At 40.2% G+C, this 25,609-nt stretch overlaps 1 protein-coding gene across 3 annotated transcripts in view; it reads right to left on the bottom strand.

The window, feature by feature from the left end:
- The window catches only part of ARL15 (ADP ribosylation factor like GTPase 15), a 485,411-nt gene that overhangs the window by 411,745 nt on the left and 48,057 nt on the right, over nt 1-25,609 (bottom strand). Inside the window, exon 2 of one of the 3 annotated variants that reach the window (XM_055555356.1) lies at nt 21,108-21,164. The exons of the other annotated variants lie outside the window; for them this stretch is intronic. Coding sequence (XP_055411331.1) covers nt 21,108-21,164 — 57 coding nt within the window. The remainder of the gene's footprint in view (nt 1-21,107; nt 21,165-25,609) is intronic. 3 annotated transcript variants of the gene reach the window in all.

Here is a 25,609-nt window from a genome sequence, read left to right as displayed (position 1 = left end):
AAAGAAAAGTGAACTGTGATCTTGACTGAGCTAATTATAGACATGGCCTTATAACATTGTTTTCACTATTTCAATCTTCAATTTTAGGAATTTATATTCCCAGAAAAAGACTAGTTATTGACATAGACACATATATAATTACGTTAGATAATTTTCCAAACTCTAATCCAAATCATTTTTCTTATTCTTGCACTTACTCTTTGTTCTAATGGCTGGAAAGGGAAGTGTTAAATTAATTAAACAAGAACGCCATTAGACTGAGGTAGCTTAAATGTCTTAGTAGCCTCCATGTACTATGCTGTGCTTAGTCATTCAGTGGTGTCTAACTCTTTGTGATTCCATGGACTGTAGCCCGCCGGGCAACTCTGTCCATGGGAACTCTCCAGGCAAGAATACTGGAGTGGGTTGCCATGCCCTCCTCCAGAGACGTTTCCATAAGCAAGCCCAAACCTAAGCCAGAAATGCTTTAAAAAAAAATCCTAAGGTCAGCTGATCATAATCAGCCAACTAGGCTTTCCCCCAAAATACAACCACTTAAACTACAGGCAATCAAATAATTTCCTTGTTTAAATTTATTTCTGCTTCTTCTCTAAAAAAGCAGTCCCCCTTGTTCCTGTTGCTCCTAACTACTTCTAGTTTGGTGCTGCCCAATTCAAATCAGTAATTTCTCAAATAAACTGCTGCTGCTGCTAAGTCGCTTCAGTAGTGTCCGACTCTGTGCGACCCCACAGACGGCAGCCCACCAAGCTCCACCATCCCTGAGACTCTCCAGGCAAGAACACTGGAGTGGGTTGCCATTTCCTTCTCCAAGTAAAATATACTGGGGAAGGAAAAAAACTTTCATATGGTCCCTACCTTTGGCTCAATAATTTCACACCTAAGGGCTTCCCTGGGGGTCCAGTGATTAAGATTCCACCCACCCACTGCAGGTGGTTTCCCTGGTGGCTCACACAGAGACTCGGGTTCAATGCCTGGTCTGAAAAGTACCCTGGAGAAGGGAATGGCTACCTACTCCAGTATCCTTGCCTGAAGAATTCCATGGACAGAGGAGCCTGGCAGGCTACAGTCCATGGGGCTGCAAAGAGCTGGACATGACTGAGTGACTAACACTTTCACTTTCACTTCCACTGCAGGGAGTGTAAGCTGGATCCCGGGTCAGGGAGCAAAGATCCCTCATACTGGGCAGTGGGGACAAAAAATTTAAAAATATTTAAAAAATAATAATTTCACACTTAGGAACTTGTATTATATAACTATTCATAGATGTTTATATTAGAAATGAGTTAAGGCCTACCCTGTCCCTAAGCCCACTAGGTCAATCCCACTGTAGACCAAGGCCCAGTAGACTGACCCAGAGCCAAGTCCTTTACCCAAGAGGGACTCAGCCAACACTCAACTTGCGACCTAAACTAGAAAAAAAACAGCCAAATTCCTCACTATTAGGAATTGCTATTTGGACACTAAATCATTTTCATAGGCTTTGGATCTAAGGAGCTATGAGCCAGGGTCAAGGCCAGTTATGGTGTGGACCCAACTTCAACATAAATAATAAATAAGCGGCTAAATTGTTAGACTCATTTTTGTCATAATCATGTATCTAACTACAAATTTTAAAAATGCCAAAATTCTTGGCAAGAAATAACCCAAGTATGTGGTTGCTTGGCAGTGAAGAGGCTACTGGTTTCCTGGTGGTAAAAACCGACCCCCTTTCTAAGCCCACACAAAGTTATGGCCTCCAGCAAAACAGGGATAGGTACTTGTTTTCAGACCACAATTGTTGGTTTCTTCTCTTCCACTGGTTTCTTTTCAGAGCTGTATATAAACACAGGAGTATTGACTTACATTATTTGCTGCCACAACAATAACACCTTATATTTGCAAAACATACTTAAGTGGAGGTAGGGGAACTGTTTGTAGACATCACTAGGTCAGCCAGACTGTCAGAACCACAGGCTGCTGGTGCTCAGCACACTTTAAAAATCAAGCCATCTTCCTACTGCAGATGGATACTCACAGAGAGGCATCAAGTTTTTGTTTTATTCATGTACTATATTTCTAGCTAGTCCCACTTAAAACAAACAAAAAAAAAGGATTTGGTATACTTACAATTAAGGAGAAAATTGGGGTGCTGGGAAAAGAACAATTACAAATAGGTATACTCTAAGAGGGCTTCCCTTGTGGCTCAGATGGTAAAAAATCTGCCTGCAATGTGGGAGACTTCGATTCCTGGGTTGGGAAGATCCCCTGGAGAAGGGAAAGGCTCCCACTCCAGTATTCTGGCCTGGAGAATTCCTGTATATTCCATGGAGTCGCGAAGAGTCAGACACGACTGAGCCACTTTCACTTCCCTTTCATACTCTAAGAATACCTACCTCCTCTTGGAAGTCCTGGATCACAAACTGAACCTAAATCCAAATGCAATTCCCACTGTCTCTAGAATGTGAAGTGAAGTGAAGCTGCTCAGTTGTGTCCAACTCTTTGCGACCCCATGGACTGTAGCCTACCAGGCTCCATCCATGAGATTTTCCAGGCAAGAATACTGGAGTGAGTTGCCATTTCCTTCTCCAGAGGATCTTCCTGACCCAGGGATCGAACCCGGGTCTCCCTCATTGCAGGCAGACGCTTTACCGTCTAAGCCACCAGGAAAGCCCCTGGTGGGTTTCTAGAATAGCTCTAGAATAGCTCCAGAATATACAAACTCCCATGGCACTTGAACTCTGGCTTGGGCCAAAGTCCCCAAGGCAGCTTAAGATTCTCTCAAACAATGGAAAGGCACTCAGATCAGAAGTCGGGTGGAGGGACAGGGGCTTGAGGTGGAAAGCCCAGGTTCTCTTTAAGAGTCAGGGATCAAGCCAGAGCTGCTGAGAAGCATCAGGACTTCAGCCCCAAAGTACCCACCTAAAGTGCCCATGAGCCAAGATAAGGTGGGGAGAGGGAGGCATCATGGTACAAAAGGAAAGCCATGATGCCAGAAATAGCTGTCATGGGCTCTGCAGGGAATATAGCTTCTGAGACAATAAAAACCATATAGACCAGTCCCAAGGAGAATGACAACACTGAATTCAGTCCAGGCAGCGACTTTAACCCCCAATTTCCAGTGAAGACAGTCCCCAACTCCTGCCAAGCTCTGCTCTCAGCTGTGAGTTCAGGACAGAGTGGTCTACAAGTGATAGGGTGATCATACAGAGGGAGCCTAATAGAGTGCACCCAGGCTAGTTCGGAGCCAACCTCACACCCTGCAGGAATGTAAACAAGGAGCAGATAGCCTGGTATGACCAGGGAGTACTCACACATCTGAATAGGTAGGACCACACTCCCCCTACCTCTCCACCTCCAACACACACACACACCTACTCACACAAACACACTCTTAACCTGAGGGTCGGCTGCTGACAAACAGTTCTGTTATCAATCCCTGATTATTCATGCCAGAGGAATAGATATGTAAGTAAACTAAAAAACTGCTGATCATCCTAAATCATTTCTTTCCAGGATTAAAAATGTGACTTTGCAGCAACTCAGTATTTCTGTTGACTCACTTACGTCTCCTCCTTCCCAATACTGATAATAGAAATGCTCTCAAATGAACTGCAAGGGAAATCTAAACATAGGTTAGAGGTGAGTGAGAGAAAGAAAATAGCCCAGCATTTTAACAGGCTTTCATAGTTAAAAGGTTATACATAGGCAAACATTCAAAAATCAACAGTGTATCTTATACACTGCAAGGGAGATAAATGACTACAGTAAATTTTCTGTATCGCAGAGAGAAAACAAACATATAGAATGACCATGTAATCTGCTCTCTGACAAACTGGACAATCAATAATGAATAGGACCATAGTATGTTCTTACAACATCATAACATAATTATAACGGTGCCTTTAGTTAACAAAAAGCCTTCTCACTCCAGGTCAGCAACCAGACTATAATATAAGGGAGATACCAAACATTAACAACAACAAAAAAAATCACAGAAAAGACTGTCTCCCCAGAACACCCTTAGAATTTCCACCCCCTTGACTGGTACAAGTGACTCAGTTAATATACAGGCAAAAGTACGTGGCAAGTGATTTCACACTGCAGAACGAATTCTAGCATTTCCCCAAATGCATCAGCATGTGTTAGCTTTCAAGTTTGACACAGACCTCTGCTCAAAGCCTGGAGGGGAGGAAAGGCCTAACATGCTCTCAGCCCTCCCATGTCGAGATCCCCAGTGTGGCCACGCTTAGCGTCACCCCTTCCGAATGTGCACCCTGCGTTCTGCACACTTCTTCCTATAATCTTCCCACCCGACCCAGAGCTGCCCCGAGTTACAAGACAAACCGCATTTCTCTGCACAGAAAGGAAAGAAGAACAGGTGTGGTTCCTCCAACCCCAATCCCCATGGCCCATCCTTATCTCGGGAGAGCTGGTGCTTTTGCACAACCCACAAAGATTTACTTTCACCATGGTAATTACACAGATACAAGCTATCATTCCCTCTTTCTTTGACATCAGATTCATTACAGTGAATTCCAGAACTTCAAATTGTTTTTTCTAGATATATCTAAAGGTACCATCCTCTTTTGAGTCTGGTCTCTCACCTTTGGTGCCCCAGGAAATAATTAAAGACTTGAACAAGACTTAGAAGTTGCACTAATATTAACCCAATTCAAAGACTCTGAATGCTCAAAGTAGACACAAATGCCAAAAGAACACAGAGTTCTGGTCAAGCTGACTTACTACTTAATGAAGAAATAAAAATCTTCCTGATTTCAATGCATTTTTAAAAATTTATTTATTTAATTGGAGGCTAATTACTTTACAACATTGTGATGGTTTTTGCCATACATGGACATGAACCAGCCACGGGTGTACATGTGTCCCCAGTCCTGAACCCTCCCCGCCATCCCATCCCTCTGGGTTGTCCCAGTGTACCGGCTTTGAGTGCCCTGTTTCATGCATCAAACCTGGACTGGTGATCTATATCACATATGGTAATATACATGTTTCAATGCTATTCTCTCAAATCATCCCACCCTCGCCTTCTCCCACAGAGTCCAAAAGTCTGTTCTTTACATCTGTGTCTCTTTTGCTTGCTCTGTCTCACATATAGGGTCATCATTACCATCTTTCTATATTTTTCCATATATATGTGTTAATATACTGTATTGGTGTTTTTCTTTCTGGCTTACTTCACTCTGTATAATAGGCTCCAGTTTCATCCACCTCATTAGAACTGATTCAAATGCATTCTTTTTAATGGCTTTCTTATCCATTCGTCTGCTGATGGACATCTAGGTTGCTTCCATGTCCTGGCTATTGTAAACAGTGCTGCAATGAACATTGGGGTACAAGTATCTCTTTCAATTCTGGTTTCCTCAGTGTGTACGCCCAGCAGTGGGATTGCTGGGTCATAAGGCAGTTCTATTTTCAGTTTTTTAAGGAATCTCCACACTGTTCTCCATAGTGGCTGTACTAGTTTACATTCCCACCAAGTGTAAGAGGGTTTCCTTTTCTCCACACCCTCTCCAGCATTTATTGTTTGTAGACTTTTCGAGAGCAGCCATTCTGACCAGTGTGAAATGGTACCTCATTGTGGTTTTGATTTGCGTTTCTCTGATACTGAGTAATGTTGAGCATTTTTTTCATGTGTTTGTTAAACATCTGTATGTCTTCTTTGAAGAAATGTCTGTTGAGTTCTTTGGCCCATTTTTTGATTGGGTCACTTATTTTTCTGGTATTGAGCTGCATGAGCTGTTTATATATTTTTTAGATTAATTCTTTGTCAATTGCTTTATTTGCTATTATTTTCTCCCACTCTGAAGGCTGTCTTTTCACCTTGCTTATAGTTTCCTTCATCGAGCAAAAGCTTTTAAGTTTAATTAGGTCCCATTTGTTTATTTTTGCTTTTATTTCCATTCCTCTGGGAGGTGGGTCTTGGACAATCTCATTGTGACTTATGTCAGAGAGTGTTTTGCTATGTTTTCCTCTAGGAGTTTTATAGTTTCTGGTCTTACCGTATCAGAAATTTAGAGAAGAGCTAACAAACTGTGGTGTTGGAGAAGACTCTCAAGAGTCCCTTGGACTGCAAGGAGATACAACCAGTCTATCCCAAAGGAGATCAGTACTTGGTGTTCATTGGAAGGAGTGATGTTGAAGCTGAAACTCCAATACTTTGGCCACCTGATGCGAAGAGCTGACTCATTTGAAAAGACCCTGATGCTGGGAAAGATTGAGGGCAGGAGGAGAAGGGGACGACAGAGGATGAGATGGTTGGATGGCATCACCAACTCAATGGACATGGGTTTGGGTAGACTCTGGGAGTTGGTGATGGATGGGGAGGCCTGGAGTGCTGCGGTTTACGGGGTCACAAAGAGTCGGACACGACTAAGCGACCGAAGTGAACACCTATCCTACTCAAACTGTTCCAGAAAACTACAGAGGAAGGTAAACTCCCAAACTCATTCTATGAGGCCACCATCACCCTAAAACCAAAAACAGACAAAGATGCCACATAAAAAAAAAACTACAGGCCAATATCACTGATAAACATAGATGCAAAAATCCTCAATAAAATTCTAGCAAACAGAATCCAACAACATATTAAAAAGATGATACATCATGATTTCAACCCATTTTTGAGAAAATTCTTTATAAAATGCAGAGAGTATTTTCCCTGTCTTAGAGGGTTAGGGTACTCTAAACAGGATGAAACTTAGGTCATGGTCAAGCTTGAGATACCAACAATGACTCAAAGGTCATCCTTCTGGACATAGAATCATAGAGTTGAATGAAACTTTCTGATGCCATAGTCAAACTTGTTTTAACAAATGGGGATGCCAAGCTCAGAAGTGAAGAAATGTGCCCTCAAGCATATAATCATCACTTTTCCCTGTAGTTCCAATCTGAGTCATCAATTAAGAACATCTCCCTATTCTCCCAAGCTCAGTACCTGGAATGAAGTCCAGTTAATGAGTAAATCCCAGGATTTTCTGCATAGGCCTTGGCAATATGAGCAAAAGAAAAAAGTAAGTTTTGCCTGCTTCTTACCTCACCTCGTGGAGGGTGAGAGGTCATAGGAAGCAAGACTTGTTCACATTTGCTAGGAGCTAGGGGCTGCAGAGGGAAAACAGTGTTTCCAAGGTCAGAAGGTAACACCAACATGACTGTTATGGTCTTTGCAGACCAGGACCGGGGGACGAGAGTCGACGAAGAGAAAGAGATGAAAAGAAGGACATGGGGGACCCAAGTCTCAAGTGAAACAAGGGTGCTTTATTCGTGGCAGCGTGTGCTTATATATTGTTATACAAGGAAACTTTAGGCAAAAAATAAAGTTGAGCAAAAACACTGAAATCAGACGTGTAACTACAGTAACTAAGGGAGTAACAATCGTTATAGGGCCATAACAACAGTAACTAGGGGAATAACAATCACAGGGCCAGAAGACAATCGATATCTTGATAAATAGGAACATGACTAAGTAGTTTTACAGAAAAGTAAAAGGTTACTGAAAGGAATCCATGTATGCGTTCCATCTCATGACCTCAGTCCTGAGAACTGCATGCAGCTCTGCTCGTTCCTGTTTTCCAGGAACTGATAAGGAACAGAGGGCCCTTGAGAAACAGAAAACAACATATAGGATTCCTTAAAATCAAACGTTCCCTGACACATGACTTCCCTACAGACCCAAGAGCGCCCCACTCTTGGGTGCCACTGGATCATTAACACCCAAGTCTTGCCAACCACATCCATCCTATGTGAGAAGCCTAGACCGTGATGTACTGAAGAAGGTAACACTTTCTTCCTTGCCACCCACACCCATTCATAGACCTCATTTTTAAATGCCTAATGTTTATGGTTCATAACCCAGTTTCCAAATCCAGTTGGACCACGTGAATTAACAAGGTAGATTTGACAAGATGTCCCACCATGTTCAAATTTATCAAGCTAACTCAGAAGGACCTCCGAAAATAATCAGTTGTATGACTGTTGGCATAACTGACACCATCAAGGGCCTGCGCAGTTCTCCTGTCCTCCACTGACCCTACCTAGGACTGCATTATGTGATTAGTCACTTCTCTGTTGTCAAGGGCTTTATAGTTAACAGATACTGTTTAAAAAATCATTGGAACCAGGTGACCTGTTAGTTAGCATAGAATCTATGGTTACGGAACCATAGGTTAGCATAGAACCTATGCTCTGTTAGTCTCCAAATAATGATAAAGCCCTTCACTCACATACTCTAAGCACCCCTTCAACCATCTAAACTTGGGACTGCACTTCCAGTTTATAAGCACGTACCCCCACATGCTGGGTTAATTATAATACTGTCCCAGTGGCCTCTCGGTAGTGCAGTGTGCAGCTGGGAATGCCTCCAATCATTGTACACCTGATCCAGATCCCATCCTGTAAGTTACCCTATAAGAAACTGGTCCATTGATTACATGGAGCTGCCTGCCTAGTTTTTCTGTCTCAAGCTACCTTCTCAGTTCAGAGGGCACTTTTCATTCCTTCCATTCTCCATCAGTAGATCCCACAATACTCAGGATACTGTCTAACCTCTAGAATCTCGCACTTGACATACAGTGGAGACTCAATAGATATTTGTCAAATTGAACTAGTCCTATGTTGGGTATGGAAATATTGGGACTAAATATGCAAAAACAAACCAGAATTTCAGTAGTCTAGGTTTTAATTTATTACATTTGTAATCATACAGCATATGTACTGAAAATATTCTTAGAGAGTAACTAGTCTCTCATACAGCAGAAAACTGAAGCTCAGGACAGGTAAATGAATATATCATATTTACCTATTCCACAGGTTACAAAGCTGGATCAATCTTTCTCACATGAGTGTGTGCACACACACACACCCATGACCACCACCTCTTTTTGAGGGAAACAGGAAGAGTCATTTGCTCTTATCATCTAGGAATGGATAAGCAAAAATTCCTTATATTCCTATATAAGACTAAAATTGAGGTTTCACATTAATGTGTCTCAGAGGATAATGTGCTATGTTTAAATTAATAGTGTAATAAATTAATACTTACTGTGCTACATTTATCTATGATAATGCATATTTTCAATACAAAGTCTTCCCAGAAACTCAGTAAGTCAGTAAAGGAATATACACTCTGAGATGAAAGTTTATATGCATTTTAAGGACCATTTCTGTTCAGGATCTGTTATCTCAACCTCTTTAAGAAACTTTTCTTCCAACAAACCTTTCTATACACAAAACATCTGTCTCCCACACACAGTCCTAAATGTGGATATTCCTGCCTCTCTTCAACAACCATTTTTTTCCCCTAAGACTTAAGCCACCATCTAAGCTTCTGGTTTTAATGCTGCTTTACAAATGAGGCTAGACTCTTAAGAAGTAGGATTAAGGGTGATTTTTAGTGAGAATCATTCAAATTCATCATTTTCATAAGAGAACAACAAGGCCCAGATTATAAAGTATTTTGCCCAACATTATTCAAGTAAACAGTAGAGCTTAAATCAGAACATACCTTTGAATCCACAAAGCTGCCTGCTTTTAATGGCACTGATTTTTAGACTCTCAAAGCACCAATACTGACAAACTGTCTCTTCCCTAAAACAGAACCAAACCCCAATTACCTATTTTCATTCCTTTGTTAGTAACCATATTGCTAGTTCATATCCCATGTCTAGACTGCTGTGTTTTATTCTTTCCTTTTATAACAGCAAACAATTTTCTCCTCTCTATTAAGTAAAATAATGGTAAAGTATACTGCTCTTTCCTCCTACAAGCAAAGCTGAGACTCCTTCTTGTATTCTTCATGTGAGCGCCTTTAAATGAACATTTTCTGGTTCTAAAGCTGTTAAAAGTTTCATCAAAGTTCTATCTTAGCTTACTTCACCCGCTTACATAACATTCAGTTTGTTATCTTTTCAAATTAAAAGTTTAGACAGGAAATTAGAGGATGAAATTTAGTGAAATTAACAGGCACTTTCATTTCTCTTGCCGGGTACCAGCAACAGAAAGTAGCATTTGGAAACATAATGGACATAAAGGGAGTCTCTGGGCAGTAAAACTTTTGGCTTATCTTTTCATCTTGGTTGAATTCATGTGATGGGGTGGGAAAACAGGATAACAATATAGCAAATTTTCCACATTGCTGCCTACAATTGTTGGGGAAACATTAAGGCAGAGATTATGGGGCCAATGGCACAGCACTGTTATATGTTTTTCTTTTTTAAACATTAATCATAGGCTAAAGTGAATTATGTATTTGTAAAAAAAATAAAATTACCCCCAAATCTTAATATTAATGGTTTTGTGGTAACCCAGCTACAATTAGTAATTTTCATTTTGAGCCTGCACCAGATAAAGCTGAAGAATAGTAGCTGAAATGTCCCAGTTAATCTATCATTGTCATTGTTAACAAAACAAGATTAGAGAGCATTCAAATATAATGAAGCAACGTTTAAAATTTTTTCAACCCCCATAGCAATGACAGGAAAATAATCTCAATTTTTAAAAGATAAAGACCAAAGGGAAAAGGCAGTATTTTAATCATGGAGTATAAGATGAATGTATACTTCCTAGCCCATTGTCCAGAACCTGCCAGGCCCCACAGAGAAAGGAAACAGGAAGGTGAACCAAGACACATAATGAACCAACGGGGCAAAGGGTAAAACAGCAATCCTCTATACCTGGAGGCCTTCCAGAATTACATCCATCCACACATTCATTCATCTGACAATTTCTAAAAGCTTACTCTGGGTCAGGCAGTATTCTGAGCAACAGGGATAGATAGTGCAGTGAACCAGTGAACCAAGAGAGACAGAGGCCTCTGTCCCCTTTACAAATCTCCAATTCTGACACTGCCTTTAGGCTCTAAGAATGTACTTCCAACATGGTACCTCCAAATCACACATCTAAAGTCAAGACAATCTTCTTTGCTCCCCAAATATTCCTTCTGTGTGTTCCGTGTATCAGGCAAAGATATCATCATCTACTCAGTATCTCCTGGCCACTATTAAGTCATGTTTAAACTCCAACTTGTTGTAATGATCCACATTGATAAAGAGAACTGTCAGTCTCTTATAAGGATAAAAAGCTCTCTAAATATCAGATTTTAGAAACATTACTCATTTTTTTAAAACAAAACAAAGGTCCTCTTAATTCTTGGATAATTTTGCTTTTATTCTTTTCTTCTCTAAGTATGTATCTTTTCCATATACCCAAACTTAAGGTAACTTTGCTTAAAAATCTTTTATTGATCACTCTATCATGCTTCCCTACAAATAAACTATGTAACTAACATCTTAAATTTCAAACTGACCAGGTTTTTGCTTTTTGTTGTTGCTGTTGTTGGTTTTGGCCACATTATACAGTTTATGGGATCTTAGTTCCCCAACCAGGGATTGAATTCAGGCCCTGGACAATGAGACCATGGAGTCTTAACCACCAAACCATAGGGGAATTCCCATAAACTGAGCATAGGTTGTAAATGTTTAAAAATGTTTTTTTATGGATTGAGTTCATAAGATTATTATTGGTCCACAATTGATCAAAACAAATATGTAATAAGTATTGATAAATCTATTGTAATATGAAAAGTAAAAATTTTTGGAAATATACATCTTTTAATGGAATGGGTAGGCTATATGTTTCACAGAATATAGAGGATTATTAGTTATTGACAGAATGAGAAATATAGCTCAATAGCAATTCTATTTCTATTTTTCATATTTTTATATACAGATAAGCTTTGAGGAGCTTATTCTTATAAATAGGTGGGCACAGAAGATTTGCTACAGTGATTTCACTTGATTCTTTCAAGTCCTCCTACTCATAAGACAAAAATCATACTTCAACTTACTGATGTTATTTTTAGTGACCCAGCTGGCAATTTAAGTGTATTTGCCTTCAATGTTGTCAAAAGCAAAAAACTGACAATGACTTAACTGGTCATCTTAGACTTATTCACTGTCTGAACACCAACACCATAGTTTGAATTTTCCCTTTGTTTTATGCCCTAGAGGTTTTCATACCTGAAAAAGACTCAGGAACGAGATCAGTGGCTTCTCTCCTAACTGGAAGGAGTGCAGTTGTGAAAGGGGGAGGTGTCAGAAGAATTTATACAGACGGACACCAATTTCTTCAACAATCATCTCAATGCCACAAACCTCTTGGAATGTCTTTGTGCATCCCAAGGGCAGGTATTACCAATTCCAACCCACTGATTGGAGCTCTGTTCATTTATTCATTCATTCATTCCACAGATAAGTTCTGAGCACCTGCAACACATCAGACACTTATCCAGATACTGGAGGTACAACAGTGAACAAAGCAAGTGCGACTCTCTGCCTTCACGGATCTTTCAAGTGGGAGTGCACGACCTGTGAGATGTGTGGTGCCACATCCAAAGCTGCCTGAGCCTACTGGAGTCTGGGCGAAGCGCTCTGTTCTACCCAACCCAAAGTACCATATACCCATGTAGTCAGCACATACTTATTGAGCACTTACTGCATGCCAGAGCCCTGCTGCTGCTGCTGCTAAGTCGCTTCAGTCATGTCCAACTCTGTGCGACCCCAGAGATGACAGCCCACCAGGCTCCCCCGTCCCTGGGATTCTCCAGGCAAGAACACTGGAGTGGGTTGCCATTTCCTTCTCCAATGCCAGAGCCCTAGCTCAACTCAAAGGAATACAGAGGACACAGACTGATTCTCCGACATGCAATAAGCATAAAGCCTCCCATTCATATTCACTTTGTATAATATTTTAAGTCAATGTTCAAATAAACTTGAGTTCTACATGGCAAAGACCAAATGATCCCCAGAGTCAAGTACATTCTCCTCTATAAACATAATATTAACCTATTGGCTCTGCTTAAAATCTAAAACACAATTGTGTTCCCAAGTCATGGATGTGAGTAAACCATACCCTTCCGAGTGGCTGCATTCTAGAAAAAGTTTTCATCATTAACAAAATTCCTATCAAGAAAAAAGTACTAGTCCTAAGGACTAAACATGTGTCAAAAAAACAAAGTCAATCGCCTTTAAAAAGAGACAACGTAGAAATACTCATTTCCTAGGGGGAAATTTTCCATCAACCAGATATACTCTTGTTAAAGACCATCACGTCATTTGCATCAAGAAATATTAAACATTTTAAGTTCCTAAGTTAAATGACTCTAAATGTCTATCATGAACAGAGCCTCTTCACCTAACCACACAGTTGATAATAATCAAATTGATAATAACCAAAAAGAAACTTTCCAAAGGCCTTTATAGAATGATCCTCATGTAACTAGTCAATTTTTTATTGTCTCTTTTTTGTTTTGCCTTTTAAATCAGGATATCTATAGTCAAGAAATGAGAAATGTTACATTTCATATATAAAGCTGAGTTAAGAGAGAAGACAGAATTTCTTCTCCACGTGTGAATAACAGACTTGTAGTGACAGCCACTATTTCATACTGTTAAGCCTTGAAAGCAAAGGCAGCTAGCAGAGTGAGGAGGGGAATCTATAGAGAACAGGGCACAACCTGAAGGCTAACTCATAACTCTGCCTTCAGCTGCACAACAGCCTAACCAAGAGAACAACCTGGGATAGAGTCTATTGTTCATTAACACTGTAACTCAAATGAAGGAAAATGCTCTCTAAAGTTCCATCTAGATCAAAATATTCCAAGTCAAAAACAAAAAAAATCGAAACTTCAGCAAGCCTTCCCTTGCCTGGCTGGAGGGTAATAAAGTGTGCTGGCTGAGGATTTAAAATTCAGCATAAATCCACCCAAATTCAAGCTCCAAATCCTGTTTCCGCCATGTGGAAAACACATTTAACCACATTATGCCAAGTTGTCTGTATGAAATCAGGGTAATATTAATAATAGTGCCTTCTTCACAAGATTGTAGAGAGTTAAATAATTTACCTATAAAGGCCTTAGCACTCTTTTAGTTAAGTGCTCAGTAAATGGCAGTTGTGATAATAATGATGGTGATAAAGAGCCATCAGATGCTGGGGATAAAGGGAGAAATAGAGTGACATGGTCACTGCCCTTGCTGAGCTTACAGTGACAGAAAAACTAACAACAAATTCTAAGGCTGTGCAATAGTGACTTTGGCTGTTCTCTAGAGTGCAAAGAAAGGAAACACTTAGAAAAGAGTATTTAATCCAGGTGTTGGAGGTCATGGAGGGCTTCCCAGAAGAAGTGACAGCTCATCTCTCCAGGATGAGAGGACAGCATGTACAAAACACTGGAAATAAAAAAAAGAGAACAGACCTGGAGATGAAAGCAGATGAGTATGTCTGAAATACACAATGCTGGAGGGAGAAGAAGAGGTATAGAGAAAAGGCTAAACGGATAAGCAGGGCCAGTCCATGAGGGCACCTTATAAACTCTGTTAAAGATTCTGGGCTTTAAGAGCTAAGGGAGGCTGCTAAGAAGTTTACAGCATAAGCACATCTGCATTTCACAGACTATGCTGATTACAAAAGCGAGACGTGTATTGAGAGGGGGCAAGACCAGAAAGAGATGACCAGCTAGGAAGAGGTTGCTAGGGTTTTCTAGGCAAAAAAGAAAAAGAAAAAAAATAGTGGTGCTAGAACCTGGGTAACAGCAGCAAAGAGGAGAGATGACAAGGATGGGAGAGGTCTCAACCTAGGGAATGATAAAATGATGAGGCAGGAGTCCAGTTCCCGGTGTGGCCACTGGATTGGCTGTTGCTCCAGTCACCCAGAAAGGAAGCACAGGCCGTGAGCAGGTTGGGAGTGGAAAGAGAGTGGGGCTGGCAGAGGTCAGACACGGTGTGAAGGGCCACCCAAGTGGAGCTGTGCTGAAATCACAAAGGTCTGCAGCAGACAAGTCTTGATGATGAGGGGAAAGGAAACATTCTACATTCCCCAGAAGAATACACCTAAACCAAACAGATTTTATCTTGCTCTTATATGGGCTCCAATTTCTAAAGGTGGCTCAAAAAACATGGCAGTCCTGTCCATCTCACACATTTCATGGTGTAACTCTCTTACTGTATAAATAGAGAATAGGATGAATATTTGCAGCTCTCATCAAGTTTGTTAAACCTCAAATTTTAAATCCCCCTGCCAGGGAAGTCAGCAACATTAGCCAGATATTCTTGTTCTTCTTGAGAATATTATTTTGTTTAGTAAAGAAAGCAAAGAATCATAAACTCTCACTTCCTAGATTATAACGCATATAACCCTCCACTTATACCCTCCAGAATAAAACTGCCAAAATACAAATGTACACTAACCACGTGTGCATGTGTCTGTGGACAAAAGTACATACAATATGCTGATATTCATAAATAAAATACTAGACTTGATCCTGCAGCATAAAGCCTCAGTTATCCATCTAACTAGAAGCTGAACTTGTCACAATCATGAAATCACACTTGCTGCCCCACTATGTGCTCATTCAACACGTGCTCTGGTAATGGCTACAGGCAACCTTCCTCAAAGTTGCCTCGCCTGAAGCTGAAGCGCAGATCAATCTGCTTCAGCTTATTTCCTTTTAAGACAGCAAAATGCCCCCCAGTGTATTTCCTTGTCAGACAGCAAACTGTCCAACACCCATTCTCTTCTCCCCTTCAGAAATAGAACCCCCAAGTCTTAGCTCCTTACCAGAGCCCCCATTTCCAAGTCTCCTCTACAGTGACCCAGTCATGTGACTCAATTTCCGGGACCTAGGAGGTGAGGGGAAGTGTTATGTAGTACTTCCAGGTCATGCCCATAAAGGAACTACTTGGCCTCCATTTCCTCTTTCCTAAAAAACTAACAGACATAGGAGTGGTGAGCTGTCTTCAACCTGCACAGGAACAGAATAATCTAGGCAATAGAACACACTAGAAGGAGCCTGAGCCATAAATGACTCATGAAGCAAAGGGCTAGACTCCAAACTGACTACCAGCTTAGATTCTGATACGAAATAGATCTTTTTAAGACCCTGTTATTTTAATCTTTACTAAAACAGCCAAACCAATAACTTAATTGGTTTCTATTCCACTAAAGTCTACTATCATGCTGAATTTCTTTAATTAAGGTGTGCCTCCTTTTGTCTTGGAGCTCTTTATTTATCATGACTGCAGACATTTCAGGATCCCACACAATTTACAATAAATATTTAAGCTGGAGTCTTCAAGGACATGAAAACCAAGTATAGTCATGGTCATATATTAAACCTGCTCTTTAGTTTGTTGCCAGAGCCGGGATTTGCGGATCCCATGTTGGAGAGTGTCAGTCTATCTGGTACGTATTTTACCTTGGTGTCTTACAGAACAATAACATCCTAAACCCAGCATCAGGACTTGCCTATCTTGATTTCCTTTCCCTCCAGGAATGATGACAGATTCTACCAAGTCCTCTATACTTCCCTCTTTGGTGTCTGTGATACACAGAACTCTGCTTCCTGTCCCCTCCTCCACAAGATGTCCATGTCCTAATCCCCAAAACCTATGAGTATGTTACCTTACATGGCAAAAAGAGGGGGTATCACAGGTTTGATTAAGGATCTTGAGATGGGAAGGTTAGGCTGGATTATCCAGGTGCACCCAATTTAATCACTAGGGTCCTTATAAAAGAGAGACAGGGGAATTAGAGAAGATGTGATGACATAAACAGAGATATGACAAATGAAGCAGAAGTTGAAGTGAAGCCACTGCTGGAAGGGGACCATGAGCCAAGGAACACAAGTGGCCCCTAGAAGCCCCAAAGGTAAGGATCAGATTGTCCTCTAGGGCCTCCAGAAAGGACACAGCCCTGCCAACATCTTGATTTTAGCCCAGTGAGACCCACTTCAGATTTCCCACCTCCAGAACAAAAGAATAAATGTATGTTGTTTTAAATTTGTGGTAATTTGTCTCAGCAGCAATAGGAAACAAACACAGTGTCCTTACATGTAGCACTATATTCCTTACATGTAGCACTATATGTTGCAAAAACTCAAAGTTTAGGACAGGATTTGTGCAGACTTAAAAAGCTAGTTTTAATAATATATATTACTAATAGTATCATTAATATTTAATATAAGATTGCTTTGCCATTTATTTTATCAGTAATGATAGCTCTTGCAGCCCTCTCCTTAAAAAAAAAAAAAATCACAGAAGTTGAGTACGAGCACTGTGGCAGGTGCAAACATCATAGCTAGACAAAAGAAAAACCACTACTGAGTGAATCTTTACATCAGGAAGAATCTAGATTTCATTTTTACAAGCTCTGTTATAGTTCTAAAGGATGAATGTTTGTTTGCTAGTAAAACAGCATTTGATACTTTCTGCAAAGTCAAAAGAATTCAAAGTGGTTTTAAAGTTATTATTCATCAAAATTTCTAACTATGCATGGTATTTACTGCTATTATTTAGTTCAAATCACATTCATCACTAGATTGAATTTGAGTTCATGCAGGAGCTGCTTAAAGAAAGGTGCAACAATCAGCCCATGGGGTCCGTGTGCCTTAAACAGTACCGTCCTGGATGGGGCACGATTAACTGACCCGGCTCCATTCATTTTGCCCTCTGAGATTTTGGGTTTGACCAAGGGGTTCACATTCCAACGCGGAAGATGGTTAGATGCTCCAATGACCACTCCAACCCTCACTGTGCTTCTAGCCATCACCAGCTGGTTGTCCACCACTGTGCTTCTGGCTCTGATAACAATGACAGTTCCCAATTCAGAGACATCTGGTGGCGACTGCAGGTCCCTTTGTGGGTGTTATGCCTGACATTCCAAAAGGAAGTCCTAAGCTATGCCCTAGCATGCCCTCTAGCCCAGAGTTAATCCACACCTGACTGCCAAAGGTTCATTTCAAGATCACATTCTCAAGTGTGGCCTGTTGCCATTGCTCGAATTTCATAAAATCATAGACCCACAATTGTAATGCAAACTCTTGGCCTGAGCTTACTTCCTCTTCTTCCTCCTGACCAGAACCCAGTGAGTGTTGTTTAATACTCAGAATAGTCTAGATCCATATAACAAAGCTTCTTTTGTTTCAAAAACTAAATTACCTCTTTGTAAGACATCACCATATCACATTTGTGAGAACACACACTCTGTCCTGTGCTACATGGCACAGGAAAGAGAGTTATCTCCTGGGACCAGATGCTTGGTCTAAAGATTTTTTTCTGCTGTGCACAGTTTCAATTCACTTTAGAATTTAGGAGCCCTTACAACTCCATCTGCAACAGTGTGTAAGTTTCCCTACCCATACCTTAAGGTCCCTGCCTAGAAAATTGAGTTAGGATTTTTCTTTAGCTTCCTAAATTAAGACACTCTAAATATGCATCATTTCCTTTCAATGTCTAGAGAAACCTTTACCCACTCCAAACACTGGAGAGAAAAGTGGATGGCATGCAGAAGATATCCTTTGTTGTTTCCAAGTAATGGTTTTTATTAAACTTTGTAATGTTTAAGGTTCAGGATGTCTTCACCTGCATACAACACATTTACTTTGAGACCTTGAAAGTTTTCAGCATGTCTGTCTTGTACACATTCCATTTTGGTCTTGGCATATTTCAGATTATGGATCCCAAATAAGTAAGATGCATGGCTTTCCTCCTCTTAGTTTTTTAAGAGCTTAATCAGCTGTTTTGGGGGCAATGTTAGAGGCAGATAGAAACAAAAGGTCAACTATCTGACACCATCTCTCATCTCAGACACTCACTTATAATCTTTAGCTTCCTCCTTTACTTTGTTTTACTTAAAACTTAGCATTTGTTTTCAATGGGTACTAATAAGCTTTTCATGTGTAAACTTTATTTATAATTTCCTAAGATTTGTTCCCCTACCTATTTTAGACTGCTTGGGCTGCCATAACAAATTATCATAGAACGGCTGGCTTAAACAACAGGAGCTTCTTACTGTTCTAGAGGTTAGAGGAGATCAGGGTGCTGCAACAGTCGGGTTCTGGCAAGAGCTCTTTCCCCTGCTTACAGGGAGCATGGTCACCAGAGGGGGAACCTGAGAACACTGGGACTGCTGATGTCAGGAACTGTGGTTAGTCCATCCTTGATTACCTAGCCTCTGGCCTGGGACCATGCAGGTGTCCATCTCTGCTTATTTAATGAAACTCTTGCTGTAGACTAATGCTAGGGCAGATGAAAATTGTCCCTAAAGGAGAGTATCGTGGAGTGATTTGTGTTCTCACCCAGAATTCATATGTTGAAGCCCTAACACCAGTGTGATGGTGTTTGGAGATGGGGCCTTGGCGGGGTAATTAGGTTTAGATGCAGTCGTGAGGGGATGGGAGTAGCTCTTAGAAGAGGTATCAGAGAGTTTGCTCTCTCCCTTTCTCTGTGCTGAGTCAGGAAGGCAGCCTCCTCCAGATTATTCAACTGGAGAAGCACAGCTGGCCAAGAGCCTCCAGCTGCCACACCTGTAGGTCCACCCATCATGCGTGCTGAGGCTGCACTTTTGCTGGGCTGATACCAGCCAGTGCCTGGGCACACTGGTATGCGCCTGGGAGGTCCAGAGCCAGGCCTTTCCTGCCCATTGCGGGGCTCCTCTCAACAGGCAGCTTTGCTCACAAAGGTCCAGTCAGCCCAAACAAGACTTTCTCAGAACCCTGTGCATGCGTGTTCAGTCGCATCCAACTATTTGTGACCCCATGGACTGTAGCCCACCAGGTTTCTCTGTCCATAGAATTCTCCAGGAAAGAATTACTGGAGCGGGTAGCCACTCTCTTCTCCAGGGGATCTTCCCAACCCAGGGATCAACCCCTATCTCCTGTGTCTTCTATATTTGGCAGGCAGATTCTTTATCACTGTGCCACCTGGAAGCCCCAAGAGACCTGATGCAGCCAAATAAATATTTAAAAAAAAATAAACATCCCTCCATTTCCTGTTTATTCTCAAAACCCCTTCCCTAGCCCTTCAAAGGGAAAAAGTCAAGATACTTTGTCGTTGAATCTTTACACTAGAAAAATCCTTTAATGGTCATCTATCAATACATAGACACAACCCCATATTTCTGAATTATGAAATGGGCTCACAACACTTGAATCAAGTGACAGATTGATGAAAAAAAAATCCAAACATACTAACATTTTCTGTATTTTTGTGTTGTCAAATATACATACAAAAAATATATAAAGCAAATAATATTGTTTAAAGAATAACTCTACAGCCAACTCCACGGGCCCACCATTCAAGTTAAGAAGCAGAATATTAGTAAAACTTTTATTAAGGTCTTTTTTCTTGCCTCCACTCCCCTAGAGCAGAATTTCTCAACCTCAGCACTGCTAACATTTTGGGCCAGATAAGTACTTAAAGTGCTTACCCAGTGTATGGTTAGATGTTGAGAAACACCCCTGGCCTCTTCCCAGGAGATGCCAGAATTATGCCACCACCGCCCTCAGTAATACCAACCAAAAATGTCTCCAGACATTGCCACATAGATTCCGGAGGGCAAAATCACCCCCTAGTGAGAACTGCTGCCCTAGAGACAATGACATCTGAAACTCTGCTTTCCTTTACAGTTTATCTATATGTTGTTGCTGTTGTCACTCAGTCATGTCCAACTCTTCTCAATTCCATGGACAGCAGGACTCCAGGCCTCCCTGACCCTCGCCAGCTCATGGAGTCTGACCCTTATGTATGCACCCTAGAAACAATGTATTGCTTAGTTTTGCTGTTTTCAGACTTTGTAGAATCAAATCATACTGCCTATATTTTCCTGTGACTTTTTAAAATCAACATATTTGTAAAATGTAACCACTGTGTATTATATACTGTAGTTCAAATACATTATTTTTAGTTTATAATGTTTGCTACTATATGGTATCCTAGGAAATTAATGAAAACACCACAATTTATTAATCCAATCTATTACTGACAGGCATTTGCATTATTTCTAATATTTTCCTTTTATGGTAACTTCTGCTAGGAACTTTCTCTGCATAGGTCTTCCTATACTTACACAACACTTTCTCTACAGTACATACCAAGGAGTAGATTTGCTTGGGTCACAGAATATTCTGGCACTCAACTTTATTATTTTCCACAGTAGTTGTATAAATCCACACTCTCACCAGCAGCAGAGTACAATTCCCATAGTTCCACGCACTCTCTAGTATTTCGTTCTTGATTTATATTTTCATGACATTTGGTACCACAAAAATACACATTGCTTACCGTGTAAATGCCAATTCTACAGACAGCAAATGAGATCTGGACACATTCAGACATTCTCTACAAGATTAAAATGAGAGATTACAACTAAATGTTTGTCCCACAGAACTGACTTCTCTTGTCTTGCTTCTTTCTCCCCTCATCATCTTCCCTCAAGAGAATCTTTCATCTTTTGACAACTGCTTTGTGGGCAAGTGGCTCAATTTCCTCCTCCTGCTTTTTCTAGGCCAGCTCAAATAAAGCAGAGATAATAAAGTGTCTATAACACAGTGCTTTATCATGGGACTGTAAAGCAGATACTTCAATCTCCAATTCAGTAGCATAATTTAAGGAGTGTAATTTATTGTACTGGTTTGATTTCATTTCTTTAAATCCTGCTCTAATATCTAATTTTCAATGATTAATTCTTTGACTGCTAGAAGTAGTTTTATAAGCATTTTTTTTTTAGTTCAATTCTTACTAGGATCACAAACATCTACAATGTTTATAGAAAAGTAATCTTTGTGGAAAAAAAGGAAAAGCTTGTGGTTATATTCGAAAAGTTTTGAATGGGCTGGATTTATGAATTTAGCAAGACGACTGAGGTCTTTTGCTTCAGAGTATCAGTGACAGAACTCAATGGAGGGTTTACAACCTCTCATTCCCTAATCAAGTTCAGACTCCTAAAACTCATCATGTACACTCACAACTCTATGAAGACCAAACATGAGTGTTGATTTATTATCTTTTCTTTAACTGGAGGAATATTTTTCGCACATTAAATTGGTATGTAGTCAAAACAACTAACTTTATACAGTCCAACATTGTTATTATGGTTTATCGTTGGCAAGCAAAAGCTTCTCTGAGAAGCTTATAATAGCCTAAATCTAGCAATCATGGTTGTATCTGCTGCACCAAGGAAGCAGAGACACAAGACCCCCAATTCTCATCGTAGCCCAAAAGTCTTCCAAAGAGGTGTTCCTTCTGAAGGCCAAAAAGTCAATCAAATAGATTCTGCAAAATGATCCAGCCTCTTCAGATGCCCATAAGAAACTAATTCTGTATGACTAAAGGAACTGGTAAGGAAAATACTAAAAGCCAAGACTATCTTGCATGGACATTCAAAATTAAAATTACAGCAATGTAAAAACCAAACTCATGAGATAACTGGTTGTGTGAAGTTCTTAAACTTTAAACTTTCAAAAAGTTCCAAACATTCATGGGTGCTATTGTTCAAATGAATGACTAATGACTTAGTATCAGGGATCATTTCTATTATTAGGGTATCACTACTATCATGGCCCTATTGGGTTTCTTCATTTTGAATAAAATACACTATGAGAAACACCCCAGAGTAATGCCACTGGCCTTGTTAGAGCTGAACAAGTGAATGCTCCTTACCTCACACATTTATTCTCCCTTTAACCTTTGGCAATTACCCCAATTTTTACTTTTCTACAAAATGAATTATTTAACAACTCTCCCAGTAAACTGGAAAGGTTATTTTCCCCAAGTAAAAGATAATTATCTTATTTTACATCACCTGGAACAAAAGAGTCTATTTCCCCACCGTTCTTCGAGCTGGGCACTGTCTTGTGACCAATTTCTCTGTAAGATCCCTGGATCAGGAAGACTGCCTGTAGTAGGAAAAGGCAACCCACTCCAGTATTCTTGCCTGGAGAATCTCCCATGGACAGAAGAGCCTGGTGGGCTACAGTCCCTAGGTAGGGTTTCTAGGGCCGGAGAGTCAGACATGACTGAGCATGCACACACGTATGTATAAAGTGAAGGATGCACGAATTGAACTGACTCTAAGGACTCATTTTCTCTTCTACATTTCCTGCTTCTCTTTCCAGTCTGCAGCTGAGACTTCATGTAGCCCCAGTAGCAAACTTGGACTGGGAGGTACCCTGAAAATGAATGATATGGGAAGTGGAGCCCTGGGGGAAGTGGAGCCCTGGGGGAAGTGAGCCTGGAGATTCAAAGGACACTGGAGCCGCCATGCCAGCCTCCTCTAGACTGCGTACCTGAAGCAGAAAGAAGCCTCTAACTTGTTTCAAGACCACTGAGCATCTCTCTCAACTGACTAAACTTTACTGGTACAGGGCAACATTCAGTTTTAACAAACAGCTGTCCCCAGTCCCTTAAACAAAGAGCCCCAGCACTTGTCCTTAGAGCTCTTTTTAAGAGCTTCATCTTTCACAGGGGAAGACGTGTTTGTTCTTCAGCTACTAAAAACCTACTTTCCAATCCTTCTTCCTTTTCACACTCCCAAAATGTATAAGTACTGTTTCTGGGATTGCCAAAATTGTTACCCTTGAAAACCCTCAACCCATTTTGTGTGATTTTTTTTTTTTTTTTTTTTCCTGACTAGCCTTACTGCCTCCTTCTCTCTCTACCCTCTAATCCTTACAAATACGGCCTTATCCCTGAATATCTGACCTCAGATCAAGCAGCCCATCTACTGCTCAAACTCCAAATTCATTCTAATAGTACTGTTTTTGAGAATAGACTTCTTCACTCTAATTAGAGGGAGTCAAATAAAAGAGATATTTAAAAGCACAACCGAACTTTTTTGGGTCATGCTATAGGAACTGGTCATAAATTTTAAATGATTAGTTAATATTCTTTTCCTATATACATGCTCTGTTGGCAAGAACCCATCTTATTTTAACTATTAACCCACAGCCTGGAATGAAAGGTGAGTAATCATCCACAAGGAAACAATGGATCTTTACCTGAGATAAACTCTGACCCAGTAACCTCTATATCAGCATTCCCAAATCTCCATCTAGACTTGCCTGAGGAAGAACTAAAGAGTACTATTTCAAAAGCAATAATCTTCAGAATAATCTCATCTTCTTTGCTGCCTCATCTGATGAAAGTATGAAAAAGAAGTGCTGTCAAGAGCAAGCCACAGACTGGTTAAACTCTGGTAAGACAGGGCTACAAAAACAAAAAACAGTCCAATCCAGAGAAAGAGAGAATGAATACTCGATTTGAAATTAATACGATTGCTTACAGTTTACTGTTGCTTCCCCTAAGAAATTGCAAAAGGAAAGCATGAAAATAAAGGAGAAAAAACACCTTCAACAAGATGGCAGAACATACTATACAGTCTGGAGAAAAACTTATTTCAAAGTATAACAAATTTCTGTTCCATCGGGGGATGAAAAAATACACCAATTTTCTTTTTCTAAAAGAGCTGCCTTTAAAATATTTTGATGTGCCATGCAATCCTTCATTCTGATACAGACCAAGGCAACAGTCATGTTGCTTTATTTTCTCCTCTGTAAATCTGCACATGATGAAAATAAAAGGTTATTATAGCCAAGTCAATGCTCTGAGTATCAGAAGTGTGTGTTAGAACTAGGGGAAGGAGAACAGTAAACCACCTTTAAATGAGGCCCATGCCTGTATCACCTACTTCCAAGTAAAGCTAAGATCTAGCATTTTCTCTCTTTTTTTTTAATTTTTTTTTTCTTTTTTATTTTTTTTAGCATTTTCTCTTGACAGCATCCCAAAACAAGCGGGCTGAAGGCAAAGGTGCGTGACTTGGGAAACCGGAGAGAAGCATGGTTCAGTGCGTTCCCAGGTGCGTGGGTTCTCCCAAGCACTGAGTGGGTGGAATCTTCCAAGTAAAGGTTACATCTGTCATTATGCTGTAGCCACTCCTCCAGACACAGAAACAAACACTCAGGAATGCCACCGACTTCAGAACCAACATCTCCTTCTGTTAGAGCAGTCACTGAAGACATTAACAGTGAATTATTTAACAGCTCCCTTGGCACACACAAAAGGCTACTTTCCCCACTGGAAATAAATTAACTTTTTTCAAAAACTCAAACTTGTATTTACAAAATAAAATTAATTTTTGTTTACAAAATGTGGAGGAGTTTGCTCTTCAACCTCTGGTATGGTTTCCTCAGATTAGGAAAAATGACAGTGAAAATCAACCTGGAAAGAAACATTTACATCTAAAGCCAAACTAGCAAAACTGGTCTCTCAGCATTTTCCAAAATGTTTTCAACTGTAACAGTACCACCATCATCCCAATATCATCTCTACTTCCCAAGCAATCTGCAACTGTCCAGAGATGAACTACATCAGGGTTTAACCAATAATACAAAGAGGAATCACTGTCCTCACCTGTTAAAAAAAACAATCTTCAGCACATGATATCTTTGTGAAATTCAGTTGCAAAGATTTGAAAAAAACAATCTAGTAGAAATAATCTCAGGGATTTGAACAGTCATCTAGCAAAAATAATAAAACATAAGCATACACAGTCATATCAGAATCTATAGATTTCATGTCAGCAAAATTTTAGCCAATCTTCAGCAAAGCAGCACTAAAAGTCATGTGTAATATCCAAGGAAGAGCAGAACTTTGACTCAATTTTGAATATAAGAATATTTCTCTTTCTAAAAATTCTGATTAAAGAGTATTAGGAGTTAAGAAAAAATACCCCTCTAATTTACCACATTATAATAATTAGTTAAGTTTACGTCAGTAGATTTATTCCT

Source organism: Bubalus kerabau, chromosome 18 (assembly GCF_029407905.1).
Source record: "Bubalus kerabau isolate K-KA32 ecotype Philippines breed swamp buffalo chromosome 18, PCC_UOA_SB_1v2, whole genome shotgun sequence".
Lineage (NCBI taxonomy): Eukaryota > Metazoa > Chordata > Mammalia > Artiodactyla > Bovidae > Bubalus > Bubalus kerabau.
The sequence above is the reverse complement of the archived record's forward strand: the minus strand, read 5'-3'. Positions and strand labels throughout refer to the sequence as shown.